General features: G+C 32.4%; 2 protein-coding genes across 5 annotated transcripts in view; both read right to left on the bottom strand.

Moving 5' to 3' along the window:
• LOC127711251 (uncharacterized) overlaps positions 1-23938 on the bottom strand; it is an 82585-nt gene extending 58647 nt beyond the window's left edge. For 2 of the 4 annotated variants that reach the window (XR_007986619.1, XR_007986618.1), the window contains exons 1-6: positions 23878-23932; positions 20345-20423; positions 15821-17530; positions 14748-14875; positions 12101-12596; positions 9319-9943 (exon numbers count right to left, since the gene is read on the bottom strand). Coding sequence is in view for 2 of the 4 variants with exons in the window: in XM_052217244.1 (XP_052073204.1) it covers positions 9594-9943; positions 12101-12596; positions 14748-14875; positions 15821-17530; positions 20345-20378 (2718 nt within the window). In the remaining 2 variants the exon portion in view is untranslated. Of the gene's footprint in view, positions 1-1135; positions 9944-12100; positions 12597-14747; positions 14876-15820; positions 17531-20344; positions 20424-23877 lie in introns of those variants that run through there. The other 2 variants (XM_052217244.1, XM_052217243.1) reach the window with 2 other exon arrangements.
• Positions 1-24746, bottom strand: part of LOC127712814 (collagen alpha-1(XII) chain-like) — an 88495-nt gene that overhangs the window by 32113 nt on the left and 31636 nt on the right. The gene's annotated exons all lie outside the window — the stretch shown is intronic.

Below are 24746 nucleotides of genomic sequence, written 5' to 3'. Positions count from 1 at the left end.
ATTTCATCTGGCATTAAATGTCAGATCAGCTAGTATTATCTAAGTACTTGTCACTTTCATTTAAATATATTATTGTTTCAATTTTTATCTGTCACTTTCATTTAAATATATTATTGTTTCAATCTTTATCCGTAAAAAGTTAAACTATGTACAAGATGGTGTAATATGACTCCAAATAATATAAACACTACCTGACTACAGGTTTTGTCATAGACAGATTTAGAGATTTCACTTTATGAAAAAAATAAGAAAGAAAGTAGAAAAGTAATTATTTTCATGCTTATTTATTGTATTCTTTTACAAACAGGTTGTTTATATAGCACTGAAGTCTTAATCATGGAAATTAGAATCTGGACGTTGTGATTAAAATAGGGTGGGAGGTGGCTGGTTCTGAAGTTAAGACAAAATTAAATGGCAGGGGGTGGGGGTGACCCCTGGGGACTAACCCTGTATTACATTTGATGTGCTTTATCATGACAAACCAGAATATATATGGTTTAGGGGTGGGGATCTCGACCATTTACAAGATATAAGAACTTTCTCAAATGGCAGGGGGTGGGGATGACCCCTGCGGACTAACCCTGTATATCATTCAAACCATCTTAGCACGACAAACCAGAATATATATGGTTTAGGGGTGGGGATCTTTACCACTTACAAGGTATTAGAACTTTCTTAAATGGCAGGGGGTGGGGGTGACCCCTGGGGACTAACCCTGTATTTCATTAAATGGGCTTTATCATTTAGAACATTTTCAATTAAAAAGATTGTGTCTATCACAAACGGTTTTCAATTTATAATCATTTGAAAATTAAAAAAAATAAAATCCCATAGGGTTCTATAGTAAAACCCTCTTTTCTTTTTGCCCCCCAAATTACCTCTTTATAAACCCCATTGCACAAACAAAACCCTGATTGCACCACTAGACATGTTAGTCTAACATATTGTGAAACCCTAAGTTAATCTGACAAGCGGTTTTGGAGAACGGGTGCGGACAAGTTCAAATTTAAAAGCGGCGGAAGAAGAAGAAGAAGAAGAAGAAGAAGAAGAAGAAGAAGAAGAAGAAGAAGAATAATAATAATAATAAGAACTGAGCAAAAACAATAAGTCTTCCCAAACTTCGTTTGGGAGACTTAATAAGATTGGTGTTTGCTGCTTCTCCACTTAGCACAAAGCATTAACGAATATCTGCAAAGACAGGTCAGCTCAGAATTAGAATGTTGTTTCTTATATGACTAAATGATGAAATAACAATTACATTTGTCCTGAAATATTAATAATGTCTGTGTGTGTGTGTGTGTGGAGGGAGAGTGGATTATGCTAGAGCCTTAGTAAATTTACTAAAAGAATCAATTGTGAATCCTGATATTTATGGATTTTTTATTCATTTATAAAATTTAAATGAAAATTTTATTTTAAATTTTTCCACCCCCCCCCCCTTTTTTTGTTCTTTATTTTAGTAACGTTTTTAAGAATTGTGTGATAAATTGAGAATGGAATGTGTCAAAGAGACAACATCCCAACCAAAGAGCAGAAAACACCCCAAGGCCACCAATGGGTCTTCAACACAGTGAGAAAATACCGCACCCAGAGGCGGGCTTCAGCTGGTCCCTAAACAAAAGTGTGTACTAGTTCAGTGAAAATGGACGTCACACTAAACACATGTTAGTGCAAAATAACTGAAAAGATGAACTTTAAAAATGCCAATTGTCATACAGATGTGAAAGATATGCATGTTCAATTGTAAAATTCTATCTTGCTTTTAAAATGATCTTATCTATTATCATGATTATAACTAGTTGAAATGTTTTTACCAAACAGTTACTTTCTGCTGATTTTTTTTCATCCCTAACATAAATTCATGATATTGTTCATTCTTTGTGTCATATATACACCTGAAATTATATTTCATTTTTTGCACAAAAACAATGCCATCTATGTACACTAGTTTTATCATAAAGGATGTAGAAATTATCACTGCTAGCAAGATATCTGAACCAATCTGTGTAATGTTAATTTTACTGATAAAATTACAAATTAGACAAATTTCATTAAATTAATGTTGACAGCCACTTGAGTTTTATGTTGTTTTTATCTCAACAGTAGTTGTTTAAAATTTTTCAATTTGATGGCTATGTGTAGGACTGTATATAACTTTTATTGCATTTTTTCAAATAATATAAATACAATCTGTAAAATAATGGAAAAATATACAATGTAAAACAATGCAACAGAATAAAATGCAACAGCTTTCATATAAAATGTACTTCTTCAAAAAAATATATATGCTTTCTATGGCTTGGCATCTAACTTGGTCCCAGTCACAGAATATAAAGTTTACATTTGCTTTGCTTTATACACAGGCAGTGTTTAATATTTCGCATGGTCAAATCAAAATGACAGTAATATCACAGTATAATGTATAGTCAACTATGATGGGAAACAATCCCATTAAGTATGAGCTTTCTGTCAAATATTTTCTTGGAAGAGTTGCATTGGCAAGGTGTCATTGTGATACAATGGTAAAACAAAAACTGTCAAAGTCCCATAACTCTAGCAAAAATCGTCAAATCGAACTGATCCCTTGTGTATTGGATATTTGGGGACAAATGTTATGGTTATCACCTGCATTGTATAACTTGTCTTAACTTTGAATCAAGATTGATTGATTGGTGTTTAACGCTACTTTCAGCACTAATGTGCTATTTTGTGGTAGTAAGTTTATATTGGTACAGAAAGCCTGAACGCCAGGAGACAACCACTGACTTTCGGTAAGAAAACTGACAATCCTAGATTGGGGTCGAACGCACCTGCCACACGCGGAATTAGAACTGACAACCTCAGTGTTGACAGGCTAGTGATACAGTAGTTCGACTACTTAAACCACTAACTTTGATGCCCCCTTTGAGTCAGGAGGTAAATATATCTTCCAAATAAAATTGGTTAATATATACATTTAAATAATAAATTAGTGCTGTTCCATAAAAACATACACATGGTTACCTATAGTTGCTAACTATAATGCCATTTGGTCTCTGGTGGAGAGTTGTCTCATTGACAATCATAGCACATCTTTTTTATATGGAACCCAGAGAAGGCACTTTTAAATCTCCCCTTTGGGTTGGTGGCAGGTAAAGTGTAAATGTAAGTGAAATTCTAACTTTGGCTAATTAAGGTTACCCTTTTAGAAAGTGCCTTCCCTTGGTGCAATGTATGTTTAAATGGAATTGCTCAAAACATAATTATCTACAATATTTAGTTTATATACAAAACAATGAATTTCAAAAAAATTTACATATGAGAATTTCAGATTCAAAGTTAAAGTTGATAATACAATTCAAATAAATCATTTTGAAATAAAAAGTAAAAAATACAGAATAATATTTCAAAAACGAAGCACCATATCATATCTATCAATATATATATATTCTTTTTGAAAGACTAAATATTTTTGTTGCATAGCTGTCTTGAATATATATACAAAAAATTGGTTCAAAAATTTACTTCTTCATTTACAATCCTAGTCTTAAAATCAAACTAATGCAATCTTAAAAAAAAATATTTATAAAAACGTTGTATTTATTGAAGTACAGTGTTGTGAAAAGAAAATATTATACTTTATGGTCATGATGGTTATTTTCATTAAAAAAATAGAGCAATCACAGATATTTCTTGGTCATTTCAAAGTGGACAACAACAATTAAACTGCCTGTGCAAAATAAACAGCACAAAAGACAACATTTTTTGCATATATGAATACTTTATCTGTATAGATAGGTTTTGATTGAGCCAATTTCAGGAAGAGTTACTTCCCTTTGGTTTCCATGATGGAGGTCTAAGTGCAATAATTCCTTTATAAATCAGCCAAATTCAACTTCTTCTACTGACCACAAGACTTTGGAAAAAAAGTTGTTCTATACAATATTTTAGCCTTGCTTAATTCATTACTACTAGCTTGTCAGGATACTTGTGTGTATCACAGTTTCAATTTGGTTAGACAAATAAGAAAATCAATCATTTATCTCTCCAAAATGGCAGCCAAGGAAATTAACTCAAACTCAAATAACATCATTCGAAACCTATCTATTTTTGGGCTATTCACAATTAATCAAAGAATCATGCAAACTATGTTATCCTAGAGATCAGGGGCGGATCCAAGATTTTAGGTTAGGGGCGCAAAACTCCGAGCGGAGTCAGACGAAAATTTGTTTGAGGTAAAATTATCAAAATATTCTTTATTAAGCTGAGGACAACCCATGCTTTGCAAATTTTAGGGGAGGGGGGGGCGCACCTCAGCCACAACCCCGCCTGAATCCGCCCCTGCTTAAGATCATACATGTTTTATTATTGTTGATAAAATAGGCTTGTGTCTGAATAAAACAGGAATGTTAGGGTAACACTCTTCATTTCTCATTTCTTATTCATTTATTTTTTATGTTACTTTTCTCAATTCTTTCTATTTTTGGCCCATTATGTTTTATGGGTTATATTTTAGCAACTTATTATCCTCTATTCTATTTTTTTAACAATTTTTTCTCCATTCTATATTTTTTCTTCCATTGTTTTTATTTGTTTTGACCAAACTTAAACCCTCTTTAGTTCAGGTGCTATAGGAACTTTTAATTTAAGAAGAGTAACTTTCTTTACATGTTGTAGTAAAATGGAGATAGCATTTAATTAAAACCCAAAATTTCAGTTATAACAGTAAGTCTGTTTGGTAAGTTACAATGTAAGGAATAAAGTTATTGCATGAATTTCTAAATTTACAGCCCTTGATTTTTATTAATGCAACAACTCAAGTTAAAACAGCTTGACTGAGGCAATCAAGTAGATCTTATAGAAACATGTAAATGGTAAAAGGTGCATGTTGACGTAATGGTAGTGTATGAATTTAGTTATGTATTAGACATGAGACATTTACCAAATTGCAATATACAGTTCATGCAGGCAAAAATATAGGTTGTCATATTAAATATGAGAATTTTATTTGAAATATTTCAAGCAAGCATATTTGTCTGCTAATGCATGATGATAAATATCAGAACAAAAATAGCAATAATATGCCTATGGCAAAGAGAGAAAAAAGATCTGACAATTTTTCTGTTGTCAAAGAAAAAAAACACTACTGCTAACAGATATTTGAAGACAAATACAAGCATAACAAACAAAATCTGTATAATAAATGAAAACTTAAAAGCATTTTACACGATATATATATATATATAATTCTACTGGCACTTTTGAGATTTCAATAATATAATCCTTACATTTCTGGAATTTATAGAATGTACACTATTTCTGTGTAAACTAAATACATTTCCATCCAATGATTGTTAAATAAGTATATAACAACTTTATAAGTAAACAAATATCTCTCTCATTGCAATATCTAAATTCTACTGACCTTCTTAAATTGTTCAGAAAGTGAAAGCTAGACGTTAAATTATGAACACATTGTTAAGTTTACCACATAATTTGTTATAAATTTACATGTTAATGATTCATTACAATGAGCAAGTTGATTTAATGAGCTTTCAGTTGGCTCGATAAGCTAAAATGATCAAGAACTGTGATTTGACTTGCAAAAGAATCCCCACTAATCCCAATAAGAGTATTACATAGTATATTGAAGTAAATACATTGAGTTATCTCCCTTTTAACATGTTGGCCTGGGCATATATTCCTTTTTTGAAATCATCACATAGTGTTCTACAACTGTGTAAAGTGTAATTAATACAATATCAAAAATTTATTGACCTTGTTAAATTGTGAAAAGAGTGAAACTGGACGTTAAATTATGAACACTTAGTTCAGATTACAACATAATTTGCAATAAATTAACAAATAAATGATTCATTACAATGAGCCAGTGGCTATTATGAGCTTTCAGTTGGCTTGAAAATAATTGCGATTAGACTCACAAAAGAATCCCCCTTCCCAATAATAGAATAGTATATTGAAGTAAATACATTGAGTTATCTCCCCTTTAACATGTTGGCCTGGAAACATATTCCTTTTTTCACATCATCAGATTGTGTTCTACAACTGTGTAAAGTGTAATTAATATTTGTCAAACTGCTAATAAGGTATAGCACTTTAAAGGTTATGAGGTATAGCTCTTTAAGGGCACTGGATGACAAGACATATAGTATTTCTTTGAAGGGTAAGACTCAGTATAAATTATATAAAATAAATTACATGCATATGTGTACTATTCATGATTGCATAATAAAATACATAAATATTTGCCATCTTTGATTACATTCACCTTTTGTTCAGAACACCTCATGTCTACTTTTTTATCATTATAAGGGGTGATATTTAATACACAAACTGATCATTAGGAAATAGATTATAATATTCAATTAAATATGAGGACTAAAAACCACTTCTTTTTGCCAAATTTCATTCAAACAGATTGACTTGCTGTCAATTTCTTTTTCACTTGTCTTTATTAAGTCAAAAAGATTTCAAAGCAATTCTTAAAATGACAAAGGCAAAATTAAGTTCTACATTTATCTTGTTTAGAGAATACACTAATAGTAATACTATTATCTAAACTAGAGGCTCTAGAGAGCCTGTGTCTCTCACCTTGGTCTATGTGCATATTCAACAAAGGACACTCTCCAACATTGTAGACGGGAATAGAATTCATGACAAAAATCTCTGTTTTGTTGATCTTGTATATATTGATGATAATTAAGTCTGTTTAGTTTCTCTCTATCTTCTTTAGTTTTTGCTCAAATTACAAAAGAGGGTAAAAAATCCTCATTTAAGGGCATTTTAGTGGTTCATAATAAACTAGACCTAATCACAAATTAGTATATTGTTGACGCCACTGGAAACAGCATACCTCTGTCTTGCTTTTTGACTCCGTCAAGGCGAGACAAAAATTACAATTAAAGGGCAATAACTCCAATAAGGAGTTGTGGAACAATTTCTTCCATATTGTCTTAATTGTAGATCTTGTCTTGCTGATCATTTTTGCTTATCTAAGTTTCTATCTATCTATTATATTTAAATCGTCATCAAATGGCAATAACTCTAATAAGGAGTCGACTGATGATTTCGACCATAAGACTTATTTGTAGAACTTGTCTTGCAGATCATTTTTGCAATTTAATGTTTCTCTCTTATTATAGTTCTCAAGACAAAAATAAAAAAAAATGGTAAAATTTGTCATTTAAGGGCAATTACTCCTATAAGAAGTAGTGTGACAGTTTGACATATATGGACAATTGGTAGAGCTCAACAGTCTGAACATTTCTGCATCAAGTCAGATTTTCTGTATTTATATCAGTTTTCAAAATAATAGACAAAACTGGCAATTTTACCCCTATGTTCTATTTTTAGCCATGTCTGCCATCTTGGTTGGAAGGCTGGGTCATCGGACCCATTTTAAAACTAGATACCCCAATGATGATTATGGCCAAGTTTAGTTAAATTTGGCACAGTAGTTTCAGAGGAGAAGATTTTTGTAAAAGTTAATGGATGACAGCTGATAACGGACGCCAAGTCATGAGAAAAGCTCATTTGGCACTTTTGGGTCAGGTGAGCTTAAAACTAGAGGCTCTAAAGAGCCTGTGTCGCTCACCTTGGTCTATGTGCATATTAAACAAAGGACACAGATGGATTCATGACAAAATTGTGTTTTGGTGATGGTGATGTGTTTGTAGATCTAACTTTACTGAACATTCTTGCTGCTTACAATTATCTCTATCTAAAATGAACTTGTCCCAGCAGTTACAGTGGAAAATATTTTGTAAAAATTTACAAAAATTTACAAAATTTATGAAAATTGTAAAAAATTGATTATAAAGGGCAATAACTCCTTAAGGGGTCAATTGACAATTTTGGTCATGTTGACTTATTTGTAGATCTTACTTTGCTGTACATTATTGCTGTTTACAGTTTATCTCTATCTATAACAATATTCGAGAAAATAACCAAAAGCTGCAAAATTTTCTTAAAATTACCAATTCAGGGGCAGCAACCCAACAACGTGTTGCCTGATTGGTCTGAAAATTTTAGGGCAGATAGATCTTGACCTAATGAACAATTTTATCCCGTCAGATTTGCTCTAAATGCTTTGGTTTCAGAGATATGAGCCAAAAACTGCATTTTAACCTATGTACTATTTTTTAGCCATGTCGGCCATCTTGGTTCACGGGCTGGATCATCGGACACATTTTTTAAACTAGATACCCTAATGATGATTGTGGACAAGTTTGGTTAAATTTGTCTTAGTAGTTTCAGAGGAGAAGATTTTTGTAAAAGATTACAAAAATTTACGAAAAATGGTTAAAAATTGACTATAAAGGGCAATTACTCCTTAAGGGGTCAACTGATCATTTTGGTCAAGTTGACTTATTTGTAGATCCTACTTTGCTGAACATTAATGCTGTTTACAGTTAATCTCTATCTATAATAATATTCAAGATAATAACCAAAAACAGCAAAATTTCCATAAAATTACCAATTCAGGGGCAGCAACCCAACAACGGGTTGTCCGATTCATCTGAAAATTTCAGGGCAGATAGATCTTGACCCGATAAACAATTTTACCCCAGTCAGATTTGCTCTAAATGCTTTGGTTTCAGAGATATAAGCCAAAATCTACATTTTGCCCCTATGTTCTATTTTTAGCCATGGCGGCCATCTTAGTTGGTTGGCCGGGTCACGGGACACATTTTTTAAACTAGATACCCTAATGATGATTGTGGACAAGTTTGGTTTAATTTGGCCAAGTAGTTTCAGAGGAGAAGATTTTTGTAAAAGTTAACGACGACGGACGACGACGACAGATGACGACGACGACGACGGACGCCAAGTGATGAGAAAAGCTCACTTGGCCCTTTGGGCCAGGTGAGCTAAAAAACGGGAAATTTGTAGCCATATTATCAAAATAAATATTGAAAATGTCTATAAAATTGTTGATAAAATATTTCCAGTTATGAGGCTCAATCTCTAGCTGAAAATTTCAAATCTCTAGTTGTGACTTGACAACTCTATCACGAGTATGAAAAAGGTAGGATTTTTTTTACCCTTTCAAATCCACTTTTTGAAAACAAATTGAACTGCCACTGATAAAAATGTATAAAAGCAGATATAGGTTACATATATAAGTATAAGTTTATGAGACAGCAACCAAGAAACGAAAATCAAAATATTCTAAAGGTCAACATACGTACAATCTTCAACAATTAACAAGTGTGGATGGGGGGTCCGTCATTTCTGTTTTCTCTAGATTTTAAGGTCATTTTTCTCTCTAATTTATTTTTTATTTGCTATTATTCCCTATTCTTTATATTTTAGCACCCCATTATTCTCTATTCTTTATTTTTTTGCCCTATTTTTCTCTATTCTGTATTATTTTGGTCCTTTATCTGCATATTTTGGTCCGTTTTCTGCATATTTTGCCCATTATTCTCTATTCTGTAAACCCCATCCACGAAAATTGGTACAATGTACTCACAAAAATAAATGAATCCATAGTAGGCATCATTATACTTTCTAAATTTCCTCTGAACAGGAATAAACTCCACCCACATGATCAAACCTTTCTACCTTTCCCCTGACCTTGGCATATAGATTTAATCAAACATTTCTATCTCCAACCCTGAACTGTCATCAACCCCATCAGTTTCCAGGTCGGTAACATCATGTACGTATGGTGTTATGTCAAACTCCTCTACAATCTCTGCCACCCTCTTCAGTTCACAATCTTCTAATGCTTTAATCAGTATCTCCTTTGTGGCATCATGACCTCTGAACTCTTGCCATTTTGTTAACATAGAGTAAGCTTTTTCTTTGACATCTGCATAGTTCTGGTCAATAATACTGATATTGCTTTCCCCTATTTCTAGATGTCGGCCAACATTTTTCCAGTCGCTGATTATTTCATGGGAAACCCGAAGGAATAGCTTATTCAATGGATTATGACCTACAAAATTTTAACTTTTTAGACTAATTCAAGAAAAACTATACATAATTTTCATCATCATTTTGTTGTTTTCTTTGAAATGTATGTGTTTTGCAATGTCATGGTTTATATTGCAAGTCAACTCAAGTTTTTCAGAATTTTTTATGCAATGTGGAAAACTTTTGTAATTAACAACGAATAAAAATTAACTGTTGACACAGAGATATGACTTGCCTGTATGCAACTTTGATAGTATAATAAAAATGTTGAATTCAAAGTGGCAATACTTTTATATTTAAAGTTCTAAAACATTCAAAGTCAATTATACTGAAGGTGCAGGGCTAAATGATCACTGAGGAAATGAGAAATGCCAATGCTAGTACAACTTCATACCAAATACCATAGACCTATCATTAGTGGTTCCCCATTAACTAACCTAAACACAAACTATAACATGTAAACTATGCAAAATTTTCAGTTAATGAACTATGACTAAGGGGGCGAGGCTACATAATCTCCATGGAAATGAGACGAGCTATTTCTAATACAAATTAATACCAAATATCATTGAATTACCTTAAACTGACCGAATCATAAACTACACCATTTAAACTATCAAAAGATTCAAAGTCAACAGACAATGACTGAGGGGTTGGACCAAAAATATCATTGAATATGAGATGGGCCAATGCTAATACAACTGCATAGTGCATACCAATTATCATCATGATCCTTAACTAACCCTTAGTGGTTCTCCTAACACCCCCTTAGGGGAAGGGTTTGGTGGCAACAATTATATTCAACCATCCACATTCTGTATGTGCCTGTCCCAATTCAGAAGACTGTAATTCAGTGGTTATTGTTTGTTGTTCTACATCATATTAGTTTTTTATTTATTGTTTTGCACATCAAATTAGTTTTCTGGTTTGAGTTGTTTTACAATTATCATTTCGGGGCCTTTTACAGCTTATTATGTGGTATGTGTTTGTCTCATTGTTGAAGGCCATATGGAGACCTATAGTTGTTAACTTGTACGTCATTAGGTCTCTGATGTTAGTTGTCTCATTGTAAATCATACCACATCCTCTTAACACTAATACAACTGCATAACAAATTTTGTTGACCTACCACCAGTGGTTTCACTAAAAACTGGCCTAATCACAAATTAATGAATTGTTGACATAGCTGCCGACAACAATAACACTCTTAAGTCTCCTTTTACTACTTTTAAAAGGCTAACTGCAAGTACTCTCAAATCGTACATTCTTGTTTATTTGACCTGTTGATACTAATTGTAATGCTTTTTTGTTATTTAATGTTATTCAGGGTTATATCTAGTCTATATACTAGCTTTGATAGGTGTTTGGTATTACTATAAATTTTCGGCGTACTATGAACATCAAAATTATTTATTTTGTAAAAATATTTCCTTTCTCTATTGGAACTGTACACGTATACCTAACAACAAAATTATTTTCATTTACCTGTGTTTAAAGTTATTGCAAATGGCTGACATTTTTGTTCGAGCATATTGTTTTTCTTAATTTGTTTAACATTTCATAGCGATATTACATGTTACTTTTATTATTCTTCCCTTAGTTTATTTATTTTGTATTAACATTGTATCATAGGTCAAATTTATTTGTTCAGTGTATGTTCATTGATGTTAATATGTTCTTTGATTGAGTTAAGCTATTTCAGTTGATATTTTATAGTGTGTCTTTCTATGTTGTGATGTTACACTATTGTTTCAGAAAAAGGGTCAAGGTTTGGTACCATTAAAACGTTTAAACCCGCTGCATTTGTTTGCACCTGTCCTAAGTCAGGAATCTGATGTTCAGTAGTTGTCGTTTGTTGATGTGGTTCATAAGTGTTTCTCATTTTTTATATAGATCAGACCGTTGGTTTTCCCGTTTGAATGGTTTTACACTAGTAATTTTTGGGGCCCTTTATAGCTTACTGTTCGGTGTGAGCCAAGGCTCCGTGTTGAAGACCGTACTTTGACCTATAATGGTTTACTTTTTTAAATTTTGACTTGGATGAAGAGTTGTCTCATTGGCACTCATACTACATCTTCTTATATCTATAGACAAAAAACTTGTTGCCAGATCAAAGAATCTTATTTCAATTTAGTAGTGCAGCCAGCAAATGCTTTAGGAAAATAAATAGTTAATTTACCATTAGGCTGTTCCAAGGCATCTCTCATTTTAGTAAATGATGGAGATGATCCAAGTATACTAGGAATATTTGGCAGGTTGCCGTCACCCCACACAGTTAAGCTATATCCTATTTGACCAGGTAAATTGTTCCCTCTTTTGTCAGATAAAGCAGAAAGGTTATTAGAGGATAGTGGTGGAGTTACACATAGATAAAATTTCTCTTGTTCTGGTAGAGGGGAAGTGCTCCGTATATCTAGATTCAACGATGGTCTGTTATTGGGTCCCTGGTTAAATAATGGTGTGCTTGTTTTTACATGTGAGCCATTATTTGGTCCTGGTGTAGACCTAATCTGGTCATGTTCACGGTTTGTAAAGTTATAATGAGCTTCCAGTTGACTTTCTGATGATGATGAATTTGCTGCCTGCTTCTGTCGGAGTAAATCAGTATCAGATTTGTATCCATCTAACACATCAACTGCATGTGAAGATCTTGAAGTGTTTGGTGGCACTGAAACCTGTAAAATATAATAAACAAAATTAGAAAATTGTCAAATCTTGAATACCCTGAAGCTTAGACCAGGTTCAGTAAAATACCCTTCAGTAGGCTTTTTCCCCATAATCAGTCCAATTGTCTTACTTGATAATATTCCTATATAAAGTAATTTAAAATAAAATCTTGTCCGAAAAAAAATCTACCAGATAGTTACAACCTCCTAGCTATAGATTCTAATCATTATAAAATTCATTGTAACATGATTATTTCTCAATATAATTTCACATTAAATATTCTAAGCATATGTAAATAAAGTATATATACATATTTGTTTGTGCTGTATTTGGACCACTCTACCAAGAAATTTGTTTTGCGTGCACACGTATAAAAATTGCGGTTTTTATCCAACGCAATCATAGGTTTGAACGTTGTTTTCAATTTAGACTTGTTTATATTTTTTCGTTTGGGCTTGTATTATATTTGCCTTCGGGTTTATATGATCCGTTCATCCTATTTCGACTCTTCAAAATTATAGAGTCAATTCCAAATTGAGGTAAATTATATGGCCTTCCAAATACCATTTCTATTCCTAACATCACTGAAGAGACATTAATTGTCGAAATCCGGATAAGGTGTACAAATTTTTGCACCTCATGTTTGAGGTATACCATCTTTTCCGCAAGTTTATTGTTTTCTGTTTGGTATTAAATTAAAAATTAAGATCCATTTTGTTACATCTGGTGATCTGTTTATTTGGCAATCACCATGGCAGTCATCAGGGTTTAAGAACATCTGTTGTTCAACCTGCTAGTCAAATGCATTTTGTTAAAATATACTTTTTCACATTTTTGGTCTTTAGGAAAATGTTTTGTGCTGTATTAAGACCCCTCTACCAAGAAATTTGTTTTGCATGCACACGTATAAAAATTGCAGTTTTTATCCAGCGCAATCATAGGTTTGAACATTGTTTTCAATTTAGACTTGTACATATTTATATATATATATATAAGTCTAAATTGAAAACAACATTCAAACCTATGATTGCGTTGGATAAAAACCGCAATTTTTATATATTTTTAATACAGCACAAACAACATTTTCCAAAAGACCAAAAAGTGAAAAAGTATATTTTAAAAAAAACGCATTTGACTAGCAGGTCGAACAACTGATGTTCTTAAACCCTGCTGACTGCCATTGGCGATTGCCAAATAAATGGATCACCAGATGTAAAAATGGATCTTATTATTAATTTAATACCAAACAGAAAACAATAAACTTGCGGAAAAGATGGTATACCACAAAAATTTGTACACCATATCCAGATCTCGACAATTAATGTCTCTTCAGTGATGTTAGGAATTGAAACGGTATTTGGAAGGCCATATAATTTACCTCAATTAAGGATAGACTCTTGAATTGTGAAACAGTCGAAATAGGATGAACGGATCATATAAACCCGAAGGCAAATATAATACAAGCCCAAACGAAAAAATATAAACAAGTCTAAATTGAAAACAAGGTTCAAACCTATGATTGCGTTGGATAAAAACCGCAATTTTTATACGTGTGCATGCAAAACAAATTTCTTGGTAGAGGGGTCCAAGAACGTCTGAATCAGTGACGACTCTACAACAGATTTTATCCATCGGATCACCAGCAGTGATGGTAATACAAGGCTGAAAATATATTCTGTATATATAATTCATCTAAACGACAGCCCAACAATGTTAGATCTGTAAATTTGCGGAAGCAAATTTTTTGTTCTTCCCTGGCTGGGATTCAAACTCATGCGATATATATATCTCACTTTGACCTGACATTTTTTATTCAAAATTTTTTATTTGGGTCATAGTCACTGAGCAATTGAAATCATCATGATCATATATAAAATAAAAGCAAATTAACAACAAATTTTTATCAATCGGTTTTCTCATTGGCATATATACCCCACATCTTTCATAATTCATTAGCTATGGAACTGAAGCTTTTTTGGTCAGTGTGAAATTCTTATAAAAGCAAATTAAAATGTTCAGCAAAGTAAAAATTTCTTTGTGGCCTGTTTGCAGAATTATCAAATCCACTAAATCAAGTATCCACGAAATTATACATTTTTTTTTTCAGCAATTCACTAAAACTGGTATTTACGAGTACAAATGAAGACACAGCAACCTACCATTCTGTTAAATATCTTCCTATTATGCACATCTCTAGAGATAATCTTAAACTTTGGTTCCTTTTTACTTTGCTGCAGTTCTAGTTTTCTCAATTTCATCTGTAATGCTACCATCGAAGGTTCTGTTACTAGAAAATCATAAAATAGATATTTATCATGGTTATAGAATCACATGAATAACAAACAAAAGAATACCAAATGGAATAATTTTCAACAAGCGGTTAAAAAACACATTAGTTCTCTAATTCTTTGAGCACATGAGGCAGATTCCAAATAAGAAAGTTAAAAAATTCCCAAAATTATGTTTAACAAAATCAACACCAATAAGGTTCTGTTTTGGAATACATGTTATACTTATGTTATAAGTAAACACTTTTTGTCAAAAAATAGATCTATTCACATTATATTTTTTAAATAAAGGACACCTTAAAAAAATGTTGCTATCATAACAGAATTGGTTTTCTTGCTTTATTTAACATTAATATTCAATAAAACATTCACATATTATCATTCAAATAACAGTTAGTATTATTTTTATTAAATTGTTCTTTTTGACGGAAATTATCTTTTCTTTATGGAATCTGCCTTGAGTGAACTATCATTATTGTTCTTCAGTAATATGTCGAATATTTCGCCTTATTTGAATACTTGGATTACTTATTCATTTCTATTATACTGACTTTTGGTGTAAATAAGGAAGACAATACAATATTTTTTCTAGCATATCTAAGCTTGAAATGTTAAATGCAACGTCATTGACAAAGTCTTGACATCACCAGTAGTTTCAGAGGAGGAGAGAAATTACAGAATTTTGGTTTTTGTTTGAATCAAATTTTCACTGGCCCCTCCCTAATGGTGCTAAATATATCATATATATGATTAATGCATGGAATTTTTACATGTTACACTCCAAACAATGCCTATTTTAGCGATCCCTCTTTTTCTAAATCCTGATATCTGATATGTTGGACATTTCAAAGTTTATTCAGTCGAATGACCAGGACTTTAAATAAGTCTTATATATTTAAAAAACTCTCTTTAACTGTTGTTATTTTTTTCCTTGAAATATTTACCTTTTTCAACTGATCCTGTGGTTGTTGCCTGGAAAATAGTTTCCATGGTCTGTGAGCCAGGACCTTTGGCAGGATTTTCACAATGACATAAACAGAGGACAGACCCATCTATGACATCTGCGTCTTTGTAAGACTTGTGTTTTTCAACACAAAATCCTTTATGTAACAAATGAAGTTCACCTTCTTCCATCTTGAGTTTTTCAGCAAATAAAGATGTGATTTCACCTATTTGATCATCTGGATTATCGACTTTGACATGAATAAAATGTTCATGGAATTCAGTATTTGTCCTATTTGGTAATGTTTTGAGCAGATATAGACGGAATATAATCCTATTTTCATTGAAAAGCATCTCTAAATTTGCTTTCTTTTCAATGATATCTTCTAAAATAATGGTTTCTTCCAAAACTTTGCTTTTGTACATTAAGTCAAACTGTTTTGGCAATATATCACATCTTTTGGACACTTTGTTCTTTAACTCTTCAACTGAACACATTGGATGTTCTTGCAAGGTAAAACTGTCCATATCAGGTAAGCCAGATTTAATTGTCAATACTATTTTTTTAGTTCTACGAACAGTCAGCACAGAATTTGAGCTAATTAGTTTGGGCAGGTTTTGAATATTGTCAACCTCATCAATGACATTTGGACTGCTAGGAAGGAAAACTTCAAAGGATTTTGGGTTCCAGTGACAATGCTTTGAAATATCGTGCCTAAGTTCGAATGTTGAGCAATCAGATCTAACAAACACAGTGAAAGGATGCATGTGTCCCCTATCTTCACCAATTATTCGGACTCCTAACTGAATATAGGAACACAGCTTAGGAGTAAAATGAACAATGAATGTTGGGTATGAATGATCAAAATTTATGTCTTTCATAATCTGTTTTTCATCGAAAAGTAAACAAATGATGGCTTTCAAATTGTAATCAACTCTTTTCCCAATGTCATCTGTAACAGAAAAATCTGCAATGTCTTTTCCACGGAATTCTTCAACTTCTTTAGCCGCTCTCTTTAAGTAAGCTTTTAAAAACTCCTCTATAGTATCTGTTGATAACTGCTCTATATGTAAAACTAAAGAAGACTGGAAAGATTGGTGGTAGGAAAATTTTACTATATTTGTTTTTATTTTCACTACATCAAAATAGAAAGCATTTCTCGGTAACTGGTTCAAAATTTCTACCTTTAATGTAGTTTCTGCGTTTTCGTTGTCATAGCACAGTTGAAGTAATTCCTCTGATAACTGTTGCTTAATGAACTGAATGTTGTCCAGAGTGATTGGCCTTGGAAGCGATACACAAAAAAAAGGTACAGGACTCTCTAAAAGCATAGCATTGTTGCTTATATGAATTGGTGTGTTTGCAAAAGTTTTAGAAATGAAAAATGTTAATTGTTTCGTTCTTTCATTTGGAAGAAATACAAATATTGATTGAATAGGTGACAGGAAAACCTTATGGTTTGTACCGAAAATTTCAGCATATTGATCATTGTTAAGAACATTCGAAAATGGTCTTCCATATTTCAAAATAATGTCTCGCTGGACCAGCTCGAGGTTCACACTAGGATTTACTGGAATGTTAACAATTTTACCAGCCACAAGGAAACTACTGGTGGAATCACAATCGAAAATCAAGAATCGAAATACTGGCTTATCCGATGAAAATGAATGCCTCTTGAAACTGTTACTTCCCTCCTCAGAGTAAATCGACTCTGAAAAACATATAAAAACACGTAAGTAATTGCAATGTCTTTTAAAACACGTTGCCTACATTTTAAATAGTTAACACACAATCATTATTGTAAAATATTTTTTATGCACCTCGTAATTTTACATTTTCAAAAAATAAGGACACAAAAAAACAGCACATCTTTTATAATCTTTATGACAAGGCAGGAAACCAACATGGTACATTTTATCAAACTGCTTGATAGCATAATGGTACTAGTATATTGTATCAGAATTCTAGGTTTAAAACTTTTCAGCTTTGAATCATTTACAAAAACTTTTCTTTGTCAAAGATAGAACTGATTGTTATTATTGATACTTTTGAGTCAAAAATTTACCTTACTGACCTTTACCCTATAGCTCTGTTTATTCATACAGTAGTTGTTTATTTAAATATGTTCTTAAAACCAAGTCTTAAAATACCATTGAAATGTCAGTATCTGATTACAGAATAAATTGCATGGTTGTACTGTATGATGCCAAACGTATACATTCCATTAAGTTTGTATTGTCTGGAATTGCATGAGGCACAACTAAACATCAGGCCATGTGTATTTAGGGAGCCTTAAATGTCCTTTTAGAAAGACTTTCATTTTGAACCTTAGGTTTTTTTGAGGATTTTTCACCATAAATTCTGGGCCACCTATATATCAGTTATTGTTCCTGCTCATTTCTCCTATCAAAATATTTAGCAGAATTAATCACAATAGTGCACATACTGAAGTGTCTTGTCTGCTTTATTAATGTTGAAAGTCTAAGAGAAAACAGTTGTACATGTACAACAAGTATCACATAAAATTAGTAACATCAAATTCTATGATTCACACATGATTCATGTGAATGAGGTAAAGGTCAGATAAACCCTACCTGACAGAAATGCAGTCCTTGCAATAATTCCATATATCAAATATAGTTAACTATCTGCTTATTGTATCTGATAAACAGACTTACAGATAACCATGAAAGCATTAATTGACTTTTAAACTATTAAATGATGTGAGGTCAGGTGAACCCTGTCTGATGCAGCTGCTACAGCCACAAGATTATAATATCTACGCATATATTGACTTTCAATGCATGGAAGACAAAAACCATGTCAACCATCATTGCTTTGTTCATTGAAAGATGAAAAGATTAGCAAACTACCAATAAAACAATATATATAATTACCATGGTAATCTGGTAATGGAACAAAACTTGCTGAAGACACAATATTGTCTTGCTTGCAACCAAAAATAATCCAGACCTAAACGTTCAAACACTGTATACATATATATAAAGATAACTCTTTTGCAGAAAACCTTAACACACAAAAGGAGTAAGTTCAGTACGGACCATATTTGGCCCCGATTATAAAGTTCAATGTTTCAAGATAAAAAAAAAAAGTTGATGAAAAGACATGTCATGCATGTAAGAAAGTTAAATAGAACTATTTTTTTTGTCAAAGTTTCATTTTATATTGTTTTTTTTCATCCCAAAAATAGGCCAACAAGAGAGATTTTCGCAAAATTTGACAAAATTGTCAGGATTTTAACCGAATTTGGGCCGAGGAATCATAGAGCACAGGCGTCGATAAACAAAATATTCATGTCAGATAAGTAATGTTATAACAAACTTTATTTAAAAAGATCTTTTTTGTCAAAGCATGTGCTCTATGGTTCCAATTTAAAAAATTAATTGAAATTTTCTGTTTCCATTGAATTTTTCGTCGAAAATCAAAGTTAGTGCTATTTGTGATGTCATGATGCAAGTATGCAAATATTGAACAAAATAGACATATTCCCTATCTTTTCATTGTATTAGCTATGACTCATTGTGATATTGCTCAATAAATCCTAATTTGAAATTGTACATAGCTAGAAATAGGGTCCATTTAAGGAAGGGCCTTATCGAACCTTCTCCTCTGTAATGCCTCAGTCAAAAAATAATGGACAATACAATTCTAAATCTATCAACCAAATGGAGTGGCCAATAATATGAAATACATCTATGCCATTTGGAAGCTGGAGGATAGTTGTCTTATTGGCAATAATACAACATCATCTTAAGGTAGACTGGTTGTCTATTTCTGAGCATCCCTTCTGGCATGTCTGGGCATGTTGCAAAAATAGTTTTTTTGTTTAAAAATATTTTACCAAGTATCATTCAATTTACAGCATAAACATCAAAAACTTGAGATTTTAAGATTAAACTATCAAAAACTTCAGTGTCATTAAGTGTTTTTTTTTAATTTTCAGAAATAATCTTCTTAACATCAAGGGTGGATAATTATATTGAATTGAATAGGATTATTTGTGTTTTTTTGATTTTTCAGGAAAATATTGGGCCATACCCCTAATCTTATTTGATATTTTGAAATGCAATTCTCTCATTGAATTTTAACCAATTCTATCGTTTAATGTTTCCACAATAAGGAAAAATTAAATTTCCCCTATTTAAACCAAATAAAATAACTGTGATTTCGTTAATTTCAATGTATTTTAAAGAAAAAGCAAAGGTTCGAGCCCCAAGTTTTTAAATTTGAATTTGAAAGTACATGTATATTGACCCAGAAGTCTTTTACAGAAGTTTTAGAAAAATCTATTGTTGAACATTTAGACACTTCAGCTACCTTAATCTTAAATAGTTCTCAAATAATAAAAATGATTGATTTTTCAAGGTATTTTAAAACTTGGAGTCAGTACAGAACTGTGAATCATAACTTTAACCAAAGCCAAATGAAACATGACTATTTAAACTTAAGAATTTGCATTTCAAAGTTTATGACAATTTTTTAAAACACTATATATATAACCAACCTATATCTGCATCAGTACTGTTATAAGATGCCATTATGTGACCTCAGTTTATGTTTTTTCATGTCTTTAATTTCTAAATCTGTAATGAAAAAAATTATCCATTTGCAATAATTAATTCCTATAGCTAAGATAAAATCACTTATTTAAGTACTATAAATTCAGAAATATCTGCATGCATTTAACCTTGTCATGCTTTTGATTGTTCATGTTGTTAAACATGGACCAACATGTGAGATTAATTATTATGATTTCAGATTTAAATAATTCTATCAACATTCAAATAACAGTTTCTGTATTTGTTATGAAACTTCATTTTTACTTGGCTTGAAACTGTCTACTGCGCAAGTTGAAATATAACAGTGTATATACATGTACATAAATTCTAAAACCAACAGATGGATCATCTCCTTCCTACATACATATATATGTATCCATGAAAAGACCTACAGTGGAATAAACATGCACAATAAACAAACCAAAATAAGATCAAGGCAATACAGCTGGTACAGAAAAGAGCAGCAAGATTTGTGAATAACAACGTACTACATAGACCGAACACCTGGCTGTATCACAAATATGGTTAAAATATTAAAATGGGAAAGCCTTGAGGAAAGAAGATTTGATTTTTTTTTGATTTTTTGGTGTTTTAATGCCACTTTTAAGCACCGCTTTTGGGCCATTTAGTGGCGGCCAGTTTTTATTGGTGGATGAAGCCGGAGTGCCCGGAGAAAACCACCGACCTTCGATAGGAAAACTGACAATCCTAGTCAATTAAGATTGGAGTCAAGTGCACCAGCACGAGCGGGGTTCGAACTCACAACCTCAGTGTTGACTGGCTAGTGATTACAGTAGTAACTACTTAGAATGAGTAACTTAGACCACTCGGCCCCCGAGGAAAGAAGAAGAAGGAAGAACATGATAAGAATGCTTAGCAAAGCCTCCAGTCTACCAGTTTCTCAGTCTTGTACAAATAAATCTTATATTTTGAGACAATGTATAGTTATTCTTTATATAGACAACCATAACAACATTAGGGAGCTACCATTTGATTTTTATTGGGGGGCTAGGATGAAATTTGAAAAAAATAGGCAGGACAGGAGTTTTGAGTAAAAAAAAAGGCAGGATGAGATTATTTCCCAAAAAAAAAGGCAGGATGACAATTTATGTAAAAAAAAAAGGTCCGGATAAACTAAAAAAAAAAGGCAGGACCGAATAGAGTGAAAAATAAAAAGGCAGGACTGAAAAGAGGGAAAAAAAAAAAGGCAGGACAAAATTTTTCATCCTAGCCCCCCCATAAAAATCAAATGGTAGCTCCCTTAGGAGTCTGTTTTTTTTAAACATCATGCACAATATCTCATAACAGGTTGAGCTCATTTCATTAATATTTTGTGACAATGTCTAGACTAGAGGGTTATAATTGCCTATATACATTTATTACTTATAACTATGGACTCAACTGTGCTTATTAATGCTTACAATGTTTTAAGTTTCATTGCAGATGACCGTGGTCAATGTTCAACATTCATGACAATAAAGACTTGTGTGAATAAATAGACATTGTTCTTATTTATGACCACGGTCATCTGTTGATGATTTAAACAATTGACATTCTAGAGTTCAAACTAAAATGGTATATAACATGACACTACATTGGATCAAGAATTTATAACTATGGACTCAACTGTGCTCCTTAACATGATTAATGCTAACAATGTTTTATGTTTCATTGCAAATGACCTGGGTCAATGTTCAACATTAAAGACTTGTGTGAATAAATAGACATTGTTCTTATTTATAGACTAAAATGTCTGCCTTTTTATCCAACCCCACACAAACAGTTGTCCTGGATGGAGAGTCATCAGATGTTGCTCCAGTTACTTCTGGTGTCCCACAGGGAACAGTTCTGGGTCCCGTTCTATTCTTGGTATATATAAACGACCTACCAGAATATTTGAAATCCAGTAAACTCAGACTGTTCGCAGACGACAGCATCATTTACAAAAGCATCAAATCTAAAAAAGATTGTGATAGCCTTCAGGAAGATCTTGATGCTGCTGCAAATCGGGAAGAAGACTGGCTGATGGCTTTCCATCCTGACAAATGTACAGTTCTCACTGCCTCAAACAAGAAAAATACAATTAAACACGACTACATCCTTCACAGCCATACCCTAGAATCTGTCTCCTCCGCTAAATATCTTGGTATAACACTGCAATCCGACTTAAAATGGACCCCGCATACAAACAACATCATTGGTAATGCTAATAAAAGCCTAGGCTTTCTAAAAAGAAATCTAAAAACATCCATCACAAACATTAAGTCTCAGGCGTACCTAGCACTTGTCCGACCAAAACTAGAATATGCTTGTTCGGTTTGGAACCCTCATACTGCTGAACAATGCAATAAACTTGAGATGGTTCAACGTCGGGCTGCTAGGTATGCCTGTAATCGTTATCACAACACCAGTAGCGTTACAGACATGCTCATTACTCTAAATTGGCCTACCTTACAACAACGCAGACTTAAAACTAGACTTATAATGTTCTATAAAATTGTTCACCATATTGTCGCTGTACCATCAGAATTACTCATACCAACAGACAATAGAACCCGACAAATTCATCCACAAACTTACAAACACCTACTTACATTTAAAGACTGCTACAAATATTCATTTTTTCCGTTTACTATTACACAATGGAATGTACTACCTCCAAAGGTAGTACTTTCTCCCACTCTAAATATTTTTAGAGAACAGTTGACACCTACTGTTCTCTACAATATAGAACAGTAAACCTAGTAGTTATGTATATAGTTTTAACCACATGTCATGTTAGTATTTGTTTATTTTTGGAACTATTCTTTTGTAAATATTTATTTATTATTATCCTACGCATGTGCAACAGTTAGTAATCATCAAAATCTGATGGATAACTGGATACCATAAGAAGAAGAAGAAAATACACATGAAATGCTGATACATATTATCGACTCCCTGCATTGTTTTTTTCTTTATTTCAGACTTATTGTAATTTGGAAATACATTTTAGTATGTTATAAATCAAATATGAGAATTTGATAGCTAATGCCCTTTAATGGTTATTCCTGACCTGGATAAACCGATAAAGTCGTTAGGCCAAAAATATTAATACATGTGTTTCCGCTAACCCTACCTACCCTTATTTTTAGTGCCTTCCCTAACACTTTTTATGCCATTTTGGAACAAGCACTGTTAAAGTCAGACTGATTCCCTAGTAGTAACCAGCTATTAAAAAATGTTTTTAAAATAAAATGATATTGCCTACCTACCTACCCTATTTTTTTCAGCACGTTAGCGGAAACACATGTATTATTTTGTTTGCCCTAGCCAAGGATTTGTATAGTCTCACTATACAAATCCTTGCCCTAGCTAGTTAGCAAAGCCGACAGCACAGTACATACAGAATATACATATGACAAACTTGACAACCTTATAAGATGATGAAAAACTAAAAATATAAAATAGGACTTCATTCAAATCGATATAAAAATACCTTTAACACTACAAAATACAACATTTACCCAAAGAAAATCATCAGATCAGAACACTTGTTGATTTCCGGTTTGAGGGTGAAGGTAAGTCGCAGACCAATACCGGAATCAATCCGATAATAATTTGAACGTCATACTTGCAGTCGAAATGTTATGTCAATATGAAAAATGTGCACTATTTGTACAAGCAATATTTTAATATATTTTTTACCTGTAATTGTCTTATAATTTGATAATAAGTGCTTGTGTGATTCATAACAAGACGAATAAAATGTAAACTGGTATTCATTAGAGAGAAGTATTTTTTTTAAATAGATTTGTATATATATGATGTTATTGTATATCGGTATCTGGAAGTTTTTTGTGAGGTTATAGGGTACTGGTATATACTGGGTGAATTAGACTGGATGAAATAAGATTAGCTGGAACACCAAGAAATAGGATAGAACTAATAAAAACAAAGAGTATAGGAAGGTCTGGATGAGGTCCTTCAATTCTATAGTCTTTCATTTTCTGAGGCATTATTCTCTATTCTTAATATTTTAGCACAAACATAGTCTCCATTCTTTCTTCTTTTTTTTGGCTTATTTTTTATCTATAGAGTCAACCATCCCATCCTTGACCTTATTCTCCCAAATAGAAAAGGATATACCACAACTTCTTATCAACTCTACAACTTGATCAACCCGCTTACTGCACTTTGTTCTTTTTCCAAAATTTTCCTTTTGATCCATATTGATGGCATTTTCTATCAAGTTTCTCAACAGCACATCTCCAATTCGCATCATTAAATGAAGTTCATCGACGACCACATGATCTAGATCTATATACAGCAAAGGTGGATGAATTGAACCGTAATTTGCTGTTTTCT

The sequence above is a fragment of the Mytilus californianus genome, unplaced genomic scaffold, assembly GCF_021869535.1.
Source record: "Mytilus californianus isolate M0D057914Y unplaced genomic scaffold, xbMytCali1.0.p SCAF_8, whole genome shotgun sequence".
Taxonomy (NCBI): Eukaryota; Metazoa; Mollusca; class Bivalvia; order Mytilida; family Mytilidae; genus Mytilus; species Mytilus californianus.
This window is presented reverse-complemented; position numbering and strand designations above follow the sequence as displayed.